Source organism: Delphinus delphis, chromosome 13 (genome assembly GCF_949987515.2).
Source record: "Delphinus delphis chromosome 13, mDelDel1.2, whole genome shotgun sequence".
NCBI classification, from domain to species: Eukaryota; Metazoa; Chordata; class Mammalia; order Artiodactyla; family Delphinidae; genus Delphinus; species Delphinus delphis.
The window spans coordinates 17,043,181-17,059,014 of record NC_082695.1 but is presented as its reverse complement, the minus strand read 5'-3'; the positions used below and the strand labels follow the sequence as shown (position 1 = coordinate 17,059,014).

The window sequence follows — 15,834 nt, the reverse complement described above, 5'->3', positions numbered from 1 at the left end:
TGGAAAAAAAATTTTTTTGGCTGAGTTGGGTCTTTGTTGCTGCGTACGGGCTTTGTCCAGTTGCGGTGAGCGGGGGCTACTCTTCCTTGCGGTGCACGGGCTTTTCATTACGGTGGCTTCTCTTATTGTGGAACATGGGCTCTAGGCATGCGGGCTTCAGTAGTTGTGGTTTGCAGGCTCAGTAGTTGTGGCTCGCGGGCTCCAGAGCACAGGCTAAGCAGTGTTGGTGCATGGGCTTAGTTGCTCCGCGGCATGTGGGATCTTTCCAGACCAGGGCTCGAACCCGTGTCCCCTGCATTGGCAGGCGGATTCTTAACCAATGCGCCACCAGGGAAGCCCTGGAATTTGATATTACTATTATTTTCTAATCACAACTTTTTTTTTTTTTGTCTTGAGGATAAGAATAGATAATCTAACTCACAGGATGGTGTGAGATAAACACAATGAGATGAGTTTAAGCAGTGGAAGAAGAGCAGAGATGTGACCCTAATGCTAATGAATATTGTATGCATTATATGTAAACACAACCATGATCTCCCTTCAGCAAATATTCCATGCCTATTGTGGGCCAGGTACTGTTTTAACTTTAGGTACTCTGGTGAGCAGTTATCGTGGAGTTTTCCGACTAATGGATTAAGAGAAATGTTCAATAAACATAGGATGATGAAGAGAAAGAAAATTAAATTGCACAAGCCTTCTGAAAGGAGAGAAGTCCTGGAAGAGGTCTCAGAAGCACTGGTCTTTGGTTCATCTCTCCATTTTTATAAATGTGTGGTATGGGCATAACCACATAATTCCCACACATTCCACAGTTAGAGCCTCTGGGTTCCATCCTGATGCTCCTGCATCCTGTTTTGGTTTGCAGACTAACAAATCTTCTGGACTCAACACATGTGGAGAATGGATTAGGCCAGGATTCTTGAACAGCTGTTGTTGCAGGCATCTGAAAAGCTGGATGTGCACAAGCAGGGAAGGCAGAGGGTATGCTTTCAAGAAGCATTAAATAACTTTGCCCAGTTATGTGGTCTAGTTGTAGACAGCTGTGCAGAAAGCTCAGGCTGGTGAGTAGCTGTAAGTTGACTTGGTTCTTCATTGAATCAAGGAGTTATAGTGTCTTAGATTGAAACCCAAAGAATGAACTTAATAGTGGCTGATTGTGGTCAAGTCTAAGTATTATCTATTAGTCCTTTTGGCCATAACCCCAAATTCAAACGGCTAGCTTCAAAAATAGATGACATTCATATGTGGAATAAACCACCACCTTAGGTAACTTTGAATCATAACCCAGTTTGGGGTTCAGGTAGAACAGTGCTTCTCAGTGGGGGGCGGGGGATGGATTTTTGTCCTCCAGGGGACATTTGGCAATGTCTGGAGACATTTTGGGGGTAGTGTTACTGGCATCCAGTGGATAGAATGGCCAGGGATGCTGCTCAACATCCTACAAAGCACAGGACAAGTCCCACGTAAAGAATTATGTGGTTCACATCTTCCTTTCCAATTTGAGTTCCTTTTATTTCTTTTTCTTCTCTGATTGCTGTGGCTAGGACTTCCAAAACTATGTTGAATAAAAGTGGTGAGAGTGGGCATCCTTGTCTTGTTCCTGATTTCAGAGGAAATGCTTTCAGCTTTTCACCATTGAGTATGATGTTAGCTGTAGGTTTGTCATATATGGCCTTTATTATGTTGAGGTATGTTCCCTTTATGTAGTATTCAACAATGGAATACCACTCAGGCATTAAAAAAAAGAATGAAATTTTGCCATTTGCAGCAACATGGATGGACTTGGAGGTCATTATGCTAAGTGAAATAAGTCAGACAGAGAAAGATAAATACTGTATGATATCACTTATATGTGGAATCTAAAAAATACAACAAAGTTGTAAATATAACAAAAAAGAAGCAGATTCACAGATATAGAGAGCAAACTAGTGGTTACTACTGGGGAGAGCGAGAGAGGGGTAATATAAGGTTAGGGGAGGAGGCACAAACTATTGGGGGTAAGATAGACTCAAGGATGTATTGTACAACACTGGGAATATAGCCAATATTTAGTAAAAACTGTAAATGGAAAGCAACTTTAAAAATATATATATTTATTTATTTTTGGCTGTGTTGGGTCTTTGCTGCTGCATGCAGGCTTTCTCTAGTTGTGGCGAGTGGGGGCTATTCTTCGTTGCAGTGCGCAGGCTTCTCATTGCAGTGGCTTCTCATTGTGGAGCACAGGCTCTAGGCGTGCGGGCTTCAGTAGTTGTGGCACGCGGGCTCAGTAGTTGTGGCTCGCGGGCTCTAGAGCACAGGCTCAGTAGTTGTGGCACACGGGCTTAGTTGCTCCGCGGCATGTGGGATCTTCCCAGACCAGGGATTGAACTCGTGTCCTCTGCATTGGCAGGTGGATTCTTAACCACTGTGCCACCAGGGAAGCCCCGGAAAGCAACTTTTTAAAATTGTATAAAAAATCAAAATAAATAAAAGTAAAAAATAAATAAATTAAAAAGAATCAGAGCTACCAGAATAGCAAAAAAAAAAAAAATTACGTGGTTCAAAATGTGCCGAAGTTGAGAAATCCTGAGATAGAACCATCCTCTTATTGTGCAACTATTTAATGCCACTTCTCCAGAGTTTATAATTCCCCCTTGAAAATTGTTTGGTGCTGCCCACTTCCAAAATGGCTCCTGACCAATCGTGGAAGCATATGCCCAGGTCCAAAAAGGCTAGGGAGTCAGTAACTAGAATGGTTTGGTCCAGGCGCCTGTTGTCAACCCCGTGACCACAGAGCCGGTGGAATAGGCCCAGTTGTGGACCGAACCATATGAGAAAGCTGGAGCAGGGGAAAAAGGGGTGATGAAGGGTAGACCGAGTTTTCCATGTAGAGATTCTGGGCTAAAGAAGAGAGTTTTAACTCTGTTTTGGACATTACTGTGTTTCCAGATGTGGACTTCAGGTGGGTGGGGTTAGGCGGACCCCGGACCAGGTGGTTGTCCTCTTCTCCCCCCCGCCACGGCGCGCGGTGGTTCGCTCCCCGCACTTCCCTGTTTGGGGCAGTTCTGCCCGCAGAAGTCGGTTCGGGAGCTGTCAGCGCAGGCGGGAGCGCGGCGGGGCGCGGGGTGGGCGCGGCCGACCCCGTCCCCGACCCGGCCCGCGACCGCCGACCTCTCGCGCGTGCCCCTCACCTGGCTAGCTAGTCCCCCTTGCCTCGTACCGCGCCCCTTGCTCGCTCCCCTGGTTCTCTCGCTCGCCGGCCGCCGGGCGGGCGGGCGGGCGAGCGCCGGAGACCCTGCCGGTGCTGAGACTTGGCAAGCGGGCGGTGAGGGCCCGGCTGCGGCCTCCTCGCCATGTCCTCTGCCTGCGACGCTAGCGGCCACTTCCCTTTACACGTCCTGGTCTGGAACAACGACTACCGGCAGCTGGAGAAGGAGCTGCAGGGCCAGGTGAGGGGCGAGGCGGGGGTCCGCCCCCGGCGAGAGGAGGGGGGAGTCGGGGGTCGCATCGCCTCCCTGAGCCCATCTCCAGTCCTCTGCCCTCGGGGCCCCGCAGACCCCTTCCACTCTGCAGTCGTGGGACAATAATAATAATAATAACAACAACATGTATTGAGTGTTTAATGTGTTCCAGGCCCTGTGTCGAGGTTTTATATATGTTATCTTTCTCAGCCTTTCCAGCAACCCTAGGAGGTAGGTACTATCGTTAAATTTGACAGAGAAGGAAACTGAGGCTCTCAGAGGTTATGTGCCTTACACAAGGTCCCTCACCTAATAAATACCAAATCAGGATTTTTAACTCTGGCCAGCTGGCTCCAGAGCGCACCGTCTTAACCAATTAGGCCTGCCTCTCCCCAAAATGTATGAGCAACACACACCTCTCACCCCACCCATACGTTTTGTAAGGAAGGGCTTGGTTGGGTTTGGAGTCCAGGTTCTAACTTGCCCTGTGACCTTGGGCAAGGCATTTTCCTTTTCTGGCCCACGTCCACTTATTTGTAGAATGAGGGTGTTGATACCCCTGTGGGCAAATCTTGTACTTGACTATTATCAATAGTTCAAGTTTGAGAATCACTGGTGCACAGCATCCTTAAAATCACTTTCTGTTTTAAAGTGCTTTGATTCCTTACCTTTTATTTATTGCCATCTGTATAAGCAGTGGTTCTCAGTTGGAAGTGATTTCATCCCTCATCCCACACATCAAGTAATTAATGGGGACATTTTTGGTTGTTACAAGTGGGGAGTGGGTGTTACTGGAATCTAATGGGTAGAGGCCAGGGAAGCTGCTCAATATCCTATAATGCACAAATGCGTAAGACACCCCCCTCCCCAACTAAGATTTATCTGTCCCAAAATGTCAGTAGCATTTTGCTTGAGAAACCCTGCCTTAAAGGCATCCCAGCAATTCTGGGAGGTATTGGTATCCTCAAGTTACAAACTAACAGACTTAGCAGTTAGGATGAGGATTTGTAATTATTTGGTATAATTGTTCTGGTTGACTTCATTTTATCCAGTGTGCTAAAGTTCTGGTGTTTGAATGGCTCCAATTTGATGCTGTAATTGTCAAGAAATTTTAGAGGAAAAGGGGCATTGGTTTTCTTATGGTTGGCAAAAATTGAGCAAGGTCAGCATCCCCCCATGTGATGAATGGTTACTGCTAAGTGTGTTCTTGTACCTTGACGTCTCCCTTTTAAGTCTGTTGAGCACCCACTGGAAGTCAAAAGTTGCTCTTTTTTCATTTAAATTCTCTATCCCGACAGAATAAACTTTCGTTGTAAGCGTCATTGCTGTTAATTAGATCATGCCCCCAGAGTAGATGATTCACCATTAGGCATTGCGGTATACCTGAAGATTTAATTCCCTTTCTCTTACTAAACGTGGCTCAGAGAGAATCCTCCATGATTTTGCTCTCAGATTTCAGTCTCACCTTGGACACTTTAAAAATGACCGGACAGTCTTGTTTTTAGTTCTGCTGCGTTTTGCTTCTGCACTTCCTCGTTATCGGGGCCGCCCAGCTTCTTACGAAATATTGAGATAAAGTACAAGGAAAGTCACAAAACTAAAATCCTATTCGATAGAGAGGGTCATCATTGTCCTTAAACCACACACACGTTCAATACTGATTTCTGAAAGCAGCAGGCTTTCTGTTCATTGGAGTGAGGAAAAGAGTTTAAATGAAGTGCAGTCTTTCTTTATAGAAAAACTTGTTCGATAAGACCAAGTCTTGGTTTATAATCTACAATGTGGCATGGTTGAATTATTTCTTTTTCCTGCAAGCTGTGATAGACATGTTCATCGAAAGTTCGCTGTGCCTCCTACCTTGAAAAACGTTAAGGACATTCGCGATTAGAGAATTATAAGTTTGCAGCAGGTTGTCCCGGAGTAAATTGATCCTTAATGCCTTTGACTGGCAAGGAGGTCAGGAGAGAATATTCATCTTTGCTAATTATTTGGTTTTGGCTTTGTTATTGGTTATCACTGTAGATCATTCCACAGGATCCTGTTTTCTCTGGGGAAGGGATAGTTGAAGTGTATTCAGAAAGAACATCTTGACCGTGGAAGCTTGATTGTCGTGAGCACGCAATCCAGTTTCGATCCTGAAACTTGGCCGTTGAAGGGGTGGACACGGGCCTGGCTTCAAGGGTGTGCGACCTGGCAGTTGCACAGGGCCTTGTGCTCAGAAGTGGCTGGTGCTTGGTGGTTTTTTTTTTTTTTTTTTTGGCTGTGCTGTGCGGCATGCGGGATCTTAGTTCTCCGACCAGGGATCGAACCCGTGCCCCCTGCAGTGGAAGTGTGGAGTCTTAACCACTGGACCACTTAACCACTGGACCAGGCAGGGAAGTCCCTCGTGCTTGGTTTAATGCTCTGCAGTTATCGTCTTGAAGTTCTAAATTTTTTTTTTTTGATTAAGGGGCCTTGCATTTTGATTTTTCTCTGGGTCCTGCAAATTATGTAACTGCTTCAGGGTCAAGAAGTTGATAATTGATGTCATTAAAGTACAAGGCAGGGAATATTTTGCTGCTTTCATATTTATCGAGATCCTCTGTTAATTACAAAACAGTTGCCTACACCTGTGCCTTGGAGGCAGTTAGGTTAATGGCCAGTGCTATCGCAGGTTAGGTTGTGAGCTTGGGTGCCTAATTTACCCTTGCCAAATCGGTTCATCACCTGTCAAAACACGGTATTTTGCTGTTTTGCCAGGCACCGTGCTGAAATGTTTTATGTGAAGTTTTAGATTTAATTCTCACATCAGTCCCCTGGGGTGAGTGCTATTGTGATTCCTATTTCACAGATGAGGAAACGGAGGTGGAGAGGTCCAGTCACCTGCTTACCCAGTAGTTGAACTAGGATATCAACCCAGAAAGTCACAGTCTGCTTAGTCCTGTATTCTTAACCCTTCCGCTTTACTTCTTTCAGTGAAAGTGCCTCCATTTCAGGATTCTGGAGAATGAAGCAGAGAACAGATCAGAAAGCAAAGGCACTTAGTAAATGGGAGCAGTACATTTACCATACTTGCTGCTGCTATCATTATAATCATCCTGGGAATGTGGCTTCTTTTATGTATGTTCCAATTTTTCTACAAAGAACACGTATTGGTTGCATAATTAAAAACAAAAAAATTCTTATCACCCCAGCAATAAAACCAGCTGTTTCACTTGAGGCTTTGTTTGCCCGTAATTTTCTGCTGTCCGTTCCTTCATTCCTTCCATCCCACGAGTGAGACATGAAGCAGGCACACTGGTAGCTATAAGAATTTTATTTTGTTCTAGGAACAGTGGCACAGAAAGAATCAAGTTTATCCAGATGAAGAGGATAAGCACGTGTTTCTGAGTGTGAGTGAGTCAGCCCCAGTGCCACCGTCTTGCTAATAGCTGGAGTTCACTGCTTGTGTAACTTTGCCAGTGATGAGATTGTTTCACGCTTTCAACGTTTACTCAGCAGAGGCACTTTATTAAGTGCCTCTTAACCCATCAGCTCTACTGCCTTTAATATTCAGCGGGGCCTTGAAGTTGATTGGTGCAGTTGAAATGATTTGTGTTATGGTTATGTCATTTGTCACTTAGCCAGAGAGGTCTGTTAAACATCTTTTGGCCTTCCTGCTGATGCTGGAAGAATGAAGGAAAATTTACAGGGACAAATGCAAAGGTCAGTCAGTGCACCTTAGCAGGGGAGAGAAAGCCCTGGGATCGAGTGGAGTGGAGGGTGGCAGATGATGCCTGACTCCAGGGCCAGCCCCCTGTTAGGGAGCCAGCAGTGAAAGCACAAAATCTGGGCAAGAGGAAGAGGATGTTCTACGCAGCTGCAGTGCCCGGAGCCTGACCAGGGAACCACCCAGGGGTTCTCATCCCAGCCAGGGGCTAGGCTGGGTGAGGCCACTGGGCACACGTTCAAGCCAGTGCCTGTTGGCTAGAGGCCCGCTGTGAGCCAGAGCCTTGCATCCAAGGGGAAGAGCCTGGAGCCTCCTCTCAGCTGCTCCTCCTCAGCCCTCAGAGGCTCAGGCTCACCTTAGGAACCAGGCTTGTATGGCTTCCTGACCCCGACCCCTGACTCGGAGTGGGAGAACCAGCTCAGGCCATAGCTGCAGAGGACCAAGGCGGTCTGAGAGTGCACAGGAATGAGGGTGGTTGACTCTCTCAAGCGAATGGAGGGCTGCTTAGCAGCCTCTTACCTGAGGCCTCCCCAGGAGGCCCCTGTGAGAGTTTCTGAAGCTCTGGCTGTGTGCTAGGGACCAAGGCTCAGAGGGGTTGAGTAATCCACCCAAGGCTAGTGAGGGGTCCGGAAGTGGGCCCAGTTGTCTGGCTCTGCAGCCCGTACTCAGCTGCGCCTTGACTGCGGCTGGAGAACAGCGGGCAGGCAAAGAGGGCTTGGACAAGAAAAGTCAGTGGGCTTACATTATCACATAAGGAGACGTGTAGAAATCTCATTCCTTTTCTTCTTTTGGGGCACAATGATAGTTAAGAGGGTGGGGATTTTTAATTTGGTACGGCTCATGACTGAAGAAACTTAAAGGAAAAACTTGCATGGTCAACTTCGACAGTGAATTCCAGTTAAATTCTGAAAGCTCTTGCTCACTAAACTAACGTCATTAGTTGAAGACCCTAAGCTCCACTATTAACTGTAAGGAAATTTGAACAAATCCCTTTTAGGGAGAAAGTGACGGCTTGTATGAAACTATGTAATGTAGGTGTATGATAATAAGTGCTGGCTCTTCGAAGTGCTTTCTGTGTGGGTTAGGCTTGTGCCTTTGCCCTTGTAAGAACTTTGTAAGGTAGGTGGGGTTTTATTGTTTTTTTTTAATCCTGTTTTACAAGGGAGCAAACTGAAGCTCAAGAGAAATTAAGCAACTCGTCAAACAGCATATAGATAGAGAGTAGATAGATTAGTTTTATGTCTTACATAAAACACATATGTTGGTTTTCAAACATCTTTATTGAGATATAATTCACTTATGCAATTCACTCATTAAAGTATATTATTCACTGTTTTTTAGTATATTCAGAGTTGTGTGACTGTCACCACTATCACATTCCAGAACATTTTCATCACCCCAAAAGGAAACCCCACACCCATTAGCTGTCATTTCCTATTTCCCCCCAACACCTTCAGCCCCAGACAACCATTAAGCTGCTTGCTATCTGTACAGATTTGCTTATTCTGGACATTTCATGTAAATGCAGTCATACAATATGTGGCCTTTTGTGTTTGGCTTCTTTAACCTAACATGATGTTTTCAAGGTTCATGCATGTTGTGGAGGTATTAGTACTTCATTCCTTTTAATGGCTGAATAATATTCCATTGTATGTATAGAGTACATTTTGTTTATTCATTTGCCAGTTGATGGACATTTGTTTTTTCCCACCTTTCGGCCATTATGAATAATGCTGCTATGCATATCTGTGTGCAAGTTTTTGTGTGGTTGTATGTTTTTATTTTTTTTGGGTAAACACCTGCAAGTGGAATTGCTGGGTCTTATAGTAATTCTATGTTTAACTTTTGGAGGAACTGCCAACTCTTTTTCAAATTGACTGCACCATTTTACATTCCCACCAGCAGTGTATGAGGCTTCTAGTTTCTCCACATCCTTGTCAACACTTGTTATTGTCTGTCTTTTTGATTGTAGCCATCCTAATGGGGGTGAGGTATTATCACTTTGTGGTCTTGTGTTGCATTACCCTAATGATTAGTTATGTTGAGCATCTTTCATGTGCTTATTGGGCATTGGCATATCTTCTTTGAAGAAATGTCTATTTAAATCCTTTGCCCATTTTAAAACTGGATTATTTGTCTTTTTAGTCTTGAGTAGTTAGAGTTCTTCATATTTTCCGGATACTAGCCCCTTATTAAGCATATGACTTGCAAATATTTTCTTCCATTCTTTAGGTTGTCTTTTTACTTTCTTTATGTCATTTGAAGTACAGCAGTTTTCAGTTTAGATGGAGTGTAGTTTATCTGCATTTTCTTTTGTCTCTTATGCATTTGGTGTTGTATCTGAGAAGGTTTTGGTTAACGCAAGTTCACAAAGATATAATCCTATGTTTTCTCCTAAGAGTTTTAGTGTTTTAGCTCTTACATTTAGGTTTTTGATCAACTTTGAGCTAATTTTTGCATATGGTATATACAGTACTTCATTCTTTTGCATGTGGATATCTAGTTGTTCAAGTACCATTTGTTGAAAAGATTATTCTTTCCCCATTGAGTTATTTTGGTGTGCTTGTTGAAAATCAATTGACCATAAATGTATAAGTTTATTTCTGGACTCTAGATTGTATTCCATTGATTTATATGTCTGTCCTTTTGCCAGTACCACACTGTCTTGATTGCTGTAGCTTTGTGTAGTAAGTTTTGAAATTGGGAAGTGTGAATCCTCAAATTTTACTCTTTGTTTCAAGATGGTTTTGGCTATTCTGGGTTCCTTGCATTTCCTATGAATCTTAGTATAAGCTTGTTCGTTTCTGCAGAAAGTCAGCTGGAATTTTGATAGAGATTGCATTGACTCTGTAGCTCAGTTTAGGGAGTTTTGACATGTTAAAATATTAAGTCTTCTGAACCATGAACATGGGATGCTTTTCCATTTATTTAGATCTTAATTTCTTTCAACAATGCTTTATGGTTTTCAGAGTATAAGGTTTATACTTCTTTTTTTACTTATTCCCAAATGTTTTATTCTTTTCAATGCTGTTGTAAAAGGAATTTTAAAAAAAGTAATTAATTCATTCATTCATTTTTGGCTGCATTTGGTCTTCGTTGCTGCATGCAGTCTTTCTCTAGTTGCAGCAAGCGGGGGCTACTCTTTGTTGCAGTGTGCAGGCTTCTCATTGCAGTGGCTTCTCTTGTTGCAGAGCATGGGCTCTAAGCGCGCAGGCTCAGTAGTTGTGGCCCACTGGGTTAGTTGCTCTGCGGCATGTGGGATCTTCCCGGATGAAGGCTCGAACCCGTGTCTCCTGCATTGGCAGGCGGATTCTTAACCACTGCACCACCAGGAAAGCCCTGTAAAAGCAATTTTTAAAGTTTCATTTTTGAGTTGCTACGAGTGTATAGATATACAATTGATTTTTCTGTATTGCTCTCGTATCCTGCAGCCTTGCAGAAATCATTAGTTCTAATAGTTTTTAAGTAGATTTCTTAGGATTTTCTATATATGAGATCATGTTGTCTGTGAGTAGAGATAGTTTTATGTCTTCCTTTCCAACCTGGATGCCTTTTATTTATTTTTCTTGCCTTATTGCCTTGGTTAGAACCTCTAGTACAATGCTGAATAGAAGTGATGAAAGAGAACATTCTTGTCTTGTTCCTGTCTTAGGAGGAAAGCATCCAGTCCTTCACCATTAAATATGATATTAGCTGTGGGGTTTTCACAGGCGGATGCTGTTTGAGGAAGTTCCCTTCCATTCCTAGTTTGTTGAGTGTTTTTTTATCATGAAGGGGTGTGGGATTTTGTGAAATGCTTTTTCTGCATTGTCTTAGTCCATTTGAGCTGCGGTAACAAATATCATAGAGTGGATAGTTTATAAACAATAGAAATTTATTTCTTATAGTTCTGGAGCCTTGAAGTCCAAGATCATGGTGCCAGCAGGTTTGGTGTGGTGGCTGCTGAGGGCTCTCCTCCTGGTTCATAGCAGGTGCATTCTCACTGTGTCCTAACATGGTAGAAGGTGGTTAGCAAGCTCTCTGGAGCCTCTTTTATAAAGGCACTAATTCCGTTCATGAGGGCTTCACTCTCATGATCTAAGCACTTCCCAAAGGCCCCACTTCCTAATACCATCATCTTTAGAGGTTAAGATTTCAACATACAAAGTTTGGGTGGACACTTCGCCTTCAGACCACAGCATGCATTTATCGAGATGGTCATGTGTTTTTTATTTTATTTTATTCTATTGATATGCTGTGTTACATTAATTGATTGTCAGATGTTAAGCCACCCTTGGCATTTGTGGGGTAAACTCACTTGGTCATGGTGTACAATAGCCCTTTTTATATGTTGCTGAATTTACTTTGCTAGAATATTGTTGAGGATTTTTGTACCTGTATTCACAAGAGATACTGGTCTGTGGTTTTCTTTTTGGTGACGTGTTCATCATCAGGATAATACTGGGCTTATAAAATGAATTGGGAAGTTTTCCTTCCTCTTCTGTTTTTTTGGGTTTGTGAAGAATTGGTATTAATTTATTGAACGTTTGGTAGAATTCACCAGTGAAGCCATCTAGGCCTGAGGTTTTTATCCTGGGAAGTTTTAAAATTACTGATTCAATCTCTTTTCTTGTTATAAATTTTTTTCAGGTTTTCTATTTTTTCCTAAGTCAGTTTTGCTAGTTTGTGGCTGTCTAGGAGTACGTGCATTTCATCTAAATTCTAATTTGTTGGCATATGGTTGTTCATAGCATTCATTTACAATACTTCTAATTTCTGTAGAGATGTTAGTAATATCCTCTTTTACATTCCGATTTTGGTAACTTTAGTCTTCTCTCTCTTTTTTTCCCTTCGTCAGTCTAGCTGAAATTTTGTCAATTTTGTTGATATTTTCCAAGAGCCAACTTTTGGTTTTGTTGATTTTTCTCTATTGATTTTCTATCCTTTTTTTCCACTCTAATTGTTATTCATCCATTGTTTTAAATCACACTGTCACCGTAATATACTATATTATTCTTCCTTCCTTCTCTCCTTTCAAATGAGGAGAGGCACAGGAGGCTCTGAACAGTTAGCCATGCAAAGTGTGCAGCTATGTGGCTCCGACATACAGTTTTCCCTGTGGTCCAAAACAGAAAAATGTCAACAAAATATATTTGGCTTTCATTTTATACATGGTATCTTAATGGTTGCCCAGGAGCTTAGTCCGAGATGTTAGTTTTGTTCTGGGGTATGAATTAAAGTAAGTAGAGTTTCCCCTTTTGTGTGGTAAATATTGTTAAGCATCTCCTGTGTCGGGCAGTATGCTAACCCTAGCACCTTTCATGTAGTACATTGAACTTGTTGAGTAAGAAAACAGTATCTGGGGCTTCCCTGGTGGCGCAGTGGTTGAGAGTCTGCCTAACGATGCCAGGGACACAGGTTCATGCCCCGGTCCGGGAAGATCCCACATGCCGCGGCGCGGCTAGGCCCGTGAGCCATGGCCGCTGAGCCTGCGCGTACGGAGCCTGTGCTCCGCAGCGGGAGAGGCCACAACAGTGAGAGGCCCGCGTACCGCAAAAAAAAAAAAAAAAAAAAAGAAAAAGAAAACAGAATCTGTAAGAGACATGAAAGAAAATAATGAATTTGCTAATTATTTCTTTCCTAATAAACTTCAGCTTAGTTAATAGTTTAAAGCCATATTACTTTTTTTAAAGAACGATGATTTAATGCAAATTAGAGTCTACGGTGGCAGAAGCTAAGAAATAGGAGACTCGGATCCTGCCCTTTGGACGCTTTGGTGAGATAGACAGGCCGTCCCCTTGGGAAAAGTCAGGGACTCCCAGGAGGTGGTGTGGGCCCCGTTCCAGGATACTTGTTGGCATTTCAGCACCTGAGAGAACGCTGAGGCCTGGGGTTGGTCCAGGAGGACGCATGTTCACTTAGCAGAATGTCTTCGACCACTTCTATTTTTCCTCAGTAGCAGTTCCTGTCTTCACTCCACAATAGCCACGATACAATTAGCAAAACAGGGAAGCTCAGTAGCTGTTGGAGAGTAGCTGCTTACCCACAGTCCGGCTTACCTTCCTTTCCTGTGGCTGATAGTGGCTTGTTCTGGATATCTCTGGAGGCTGCACAACAACTAGCATCTCAAATCAACATAAAGCACATTTTCTCAGCAGTATCATGGCACGTAAAACTTTTTATATTCCAAAAGCCCCATGGCAGTTTCTTGTGTCCTTGGAAGAACATCCAGAGCCGTCTTTGGAAGGCAGCACCCAGTTGTTCAGACTGAGCTCTGGAGACCCAGCGCAGGTGCCGGGAGGAGGGCCAAAATAGGAATGAAGAGTCAAAGCCAAATGGACATTTATCTGCAAATATGTCCACACACATGCCTGGTGGATCATGCTGGTTGTCTGTGGAACCCGTGGGTGCTGCTACTTCAGGGCACTCAACACGCAATAATGAGAGTGGTGTTTTGGTGGGAATCCAGCTAGAGAATGTAATTTTATTCTAACTCAAATTATCTTTTGTACTTTCGGTTTTTTTTTTTTTTTTTTTTTTTTTTTTTTGCGGTACGCGGGCCTCTCACTGTTTTGGCCTCTCCCGTTGCGGAGCACAGGCTCCGGACGCGCAGACTCAGCGGCCATGGCTCACGGGCCCAGCCGCGCCGCGGCATGTGGGATCTTCCCGGACCAGGGCACGAACCCGTGTCCCCTGCATCGGCAGGCGGACTCTCAACCACTGCGCCACCAGGGAAGCCCTGTACTTTCGGTTTTGATTAAAGTCCTGCACTTCCTGTTCTTGACTTGAATGCTGAGATGTGCTGGAGAAATCCCCCATGTTCCACATCATAGGGTGGTTGCATTTCCATGAAAGCCCTTAGCCTTATTTAGACTTAATTTGAGTGCTGTTGTGTTCAGTGCCATTCGTGCTTAAGGTTGTGTTCAGTGATCTGAGGCCTATAGCCAGTGTTTATGAGGCACTTAACTTTATAGAAAAAGGAACTTAGTAACTGTCATCTTTATGTATAGCTCCCAGAGTCATGTTTCAGTCTTGCACTTGCAAGCATTCATTTTCCCATATAGTGCTGTCATGATGTGCAAATACTATTTTTAAATTTTTTTTGAAGTTTATTTATTTTTTCATATAGCAGGTTATTATTATCTATTTTATACATATTAGTGTATATATGGCAGTCCCAATCTCCCAACTAATCCCACCACCACCACCATCCCCCTGCCATTTTCTCTCCTTGGTGTCCATACGTTTGTTCTCTACATCTGTGTCACTATTTCTGCCCTGCAAACTGGTTCATCTGTACCATTCTTCTAGGTTCCACATATATGCGTTAATATACGATATTTGTTTTTCTCTTTCTGACTTACTTCACTCTGTATGACAGTCTCTAGATCCATCCATGTCTCTACAAATGACCCAGTTTCGTTCCTTTTTATGGCTGAGTAATATTCCATTGTATATATGTACCACATCTTCTTTATTCATTCCTTTGTTGATGGGCATTTAGGTTGCTGCCATGACCTGGTTATTGTAAATAGTGCTGCAGTGAACATTGGCGTGCATGTGTCTTTTTGAATTATGGTTTTCTCTGGGTATATGCCCAGTAGTGGGATTGCTGGGTCATATGGTAATTCTATTTTTAGTTTTTTAAGGAACCTCCGTACTGTTCTCCATAGTGGCTGTATCAATTTACATTTCCACCAACAGTGCAAGAGGGATCCCTTTTCTCCACACCCTCCCCAGCATTTGTTGTTTGTAGATTTTCTGATGATGCCCATTCTAACTGGTGTGAGGTGATACCTCATTGTAGTTTTGATTTGCATTTCTCTAATAATTAGTGATGTTGAGCAGCTTTTCACGTGCTTCTTGACCATCTGTATGTCTTCTTTGGAGAGATGTCTATTTTGGTCTTCTGCCCATTTTTTTCCCTAATTATTATTTACTTTATTTATTTATTTTTGGCTGCGTTGGGTCTTTGTTGCTGTGCGCAGTCTTTCTCTAGTTGCAGTGAGCGGGGGCTACTCTTCGTTGCAGTGTACGGGCTTCTCATTACGATGGCTTCTCTTGTTGCAGAGCACGGGCTCTGGGTGCCCAGGCTTCAGGAGTCGTGGCTCACTGGCTCTGGAGCACAGGCTCAGTAGTTGTGGTGCGTGGGCTTAGTTACGCCATGGCATATGGGATCTTCCTGGACCAGGGGTTGAACCTGTGTCCCCTGCATTGGCAGGCACATTCTTAACCACTGGGCCACCAAGGAAGCTTCCCTTGCCCATTTTTGATTGGGTTGTTTATTTTTTTTAATATTGAGCTGCATGAGCTGTTTATATATTTTGGAAATTAATCCTTTGTTGATTCATTGGCAAATATTTTCTCCCATTTTGAGAGTTGTCTTTTTGTCTTGTTTGTAGTTTCCTTTGCTTTGCAAAAGCTTTTAAATTTCGTTAGGTCCCATTTGTTTATTTTTGTTTTTATTTCCATTACTCTAGGAGGTGGATCAAAAAAAACCTTGCTGTGATTTATGTCAAAGAGTGTTCTTCCTATGTTTTCCTCTAAGAGTTTTATAGTGTCTGGTCTTACATTTAGGTCTCTAATCCATTTTGTGTATGGATTTTGTGTTTATTTTTGTGTATGGTGTTAGGGAGTGTTCTAATTTCATTCTTTTACATGTAGCTGTCTAGTTTTCCCAGCACCACTTACTGAAGAGACTGTCTTTTCTCCATTGTATATCCTTGT

At 43.2% G+C, this 15,834-nt stretch overlaps 1 protein-coding gene across 2 annotated transcripts in view; it reads left to right on the top strand.

The window, feature by feature from the left end:
- The first annotated feature begins 3,062 nt into the window (after nucleotides 1-3,062).
- The window catches only part of ANKRD13A (ankyrin repeat domain 13A), a 40,161-nt gene continuing 27,389 nt past the window's right edge, over nucleotides 3,063-15,834 (top strand). For both annotated transcript variants that reach the window (XM_060028203.1, XM_060028204.1), the window contains exon 1: nucleotides 3,063-3,428. In XM_060028203.1, the coding sequence (XP_059884186.1) occupies nucleotides 3,333-3,428 (96 nt within the window). In that variant the 5' untranslated portion in view covers nucleotides 3,063-3,332. The remainder of the gene's footprint in view (nucleotides 3,429-15,834) is intronic.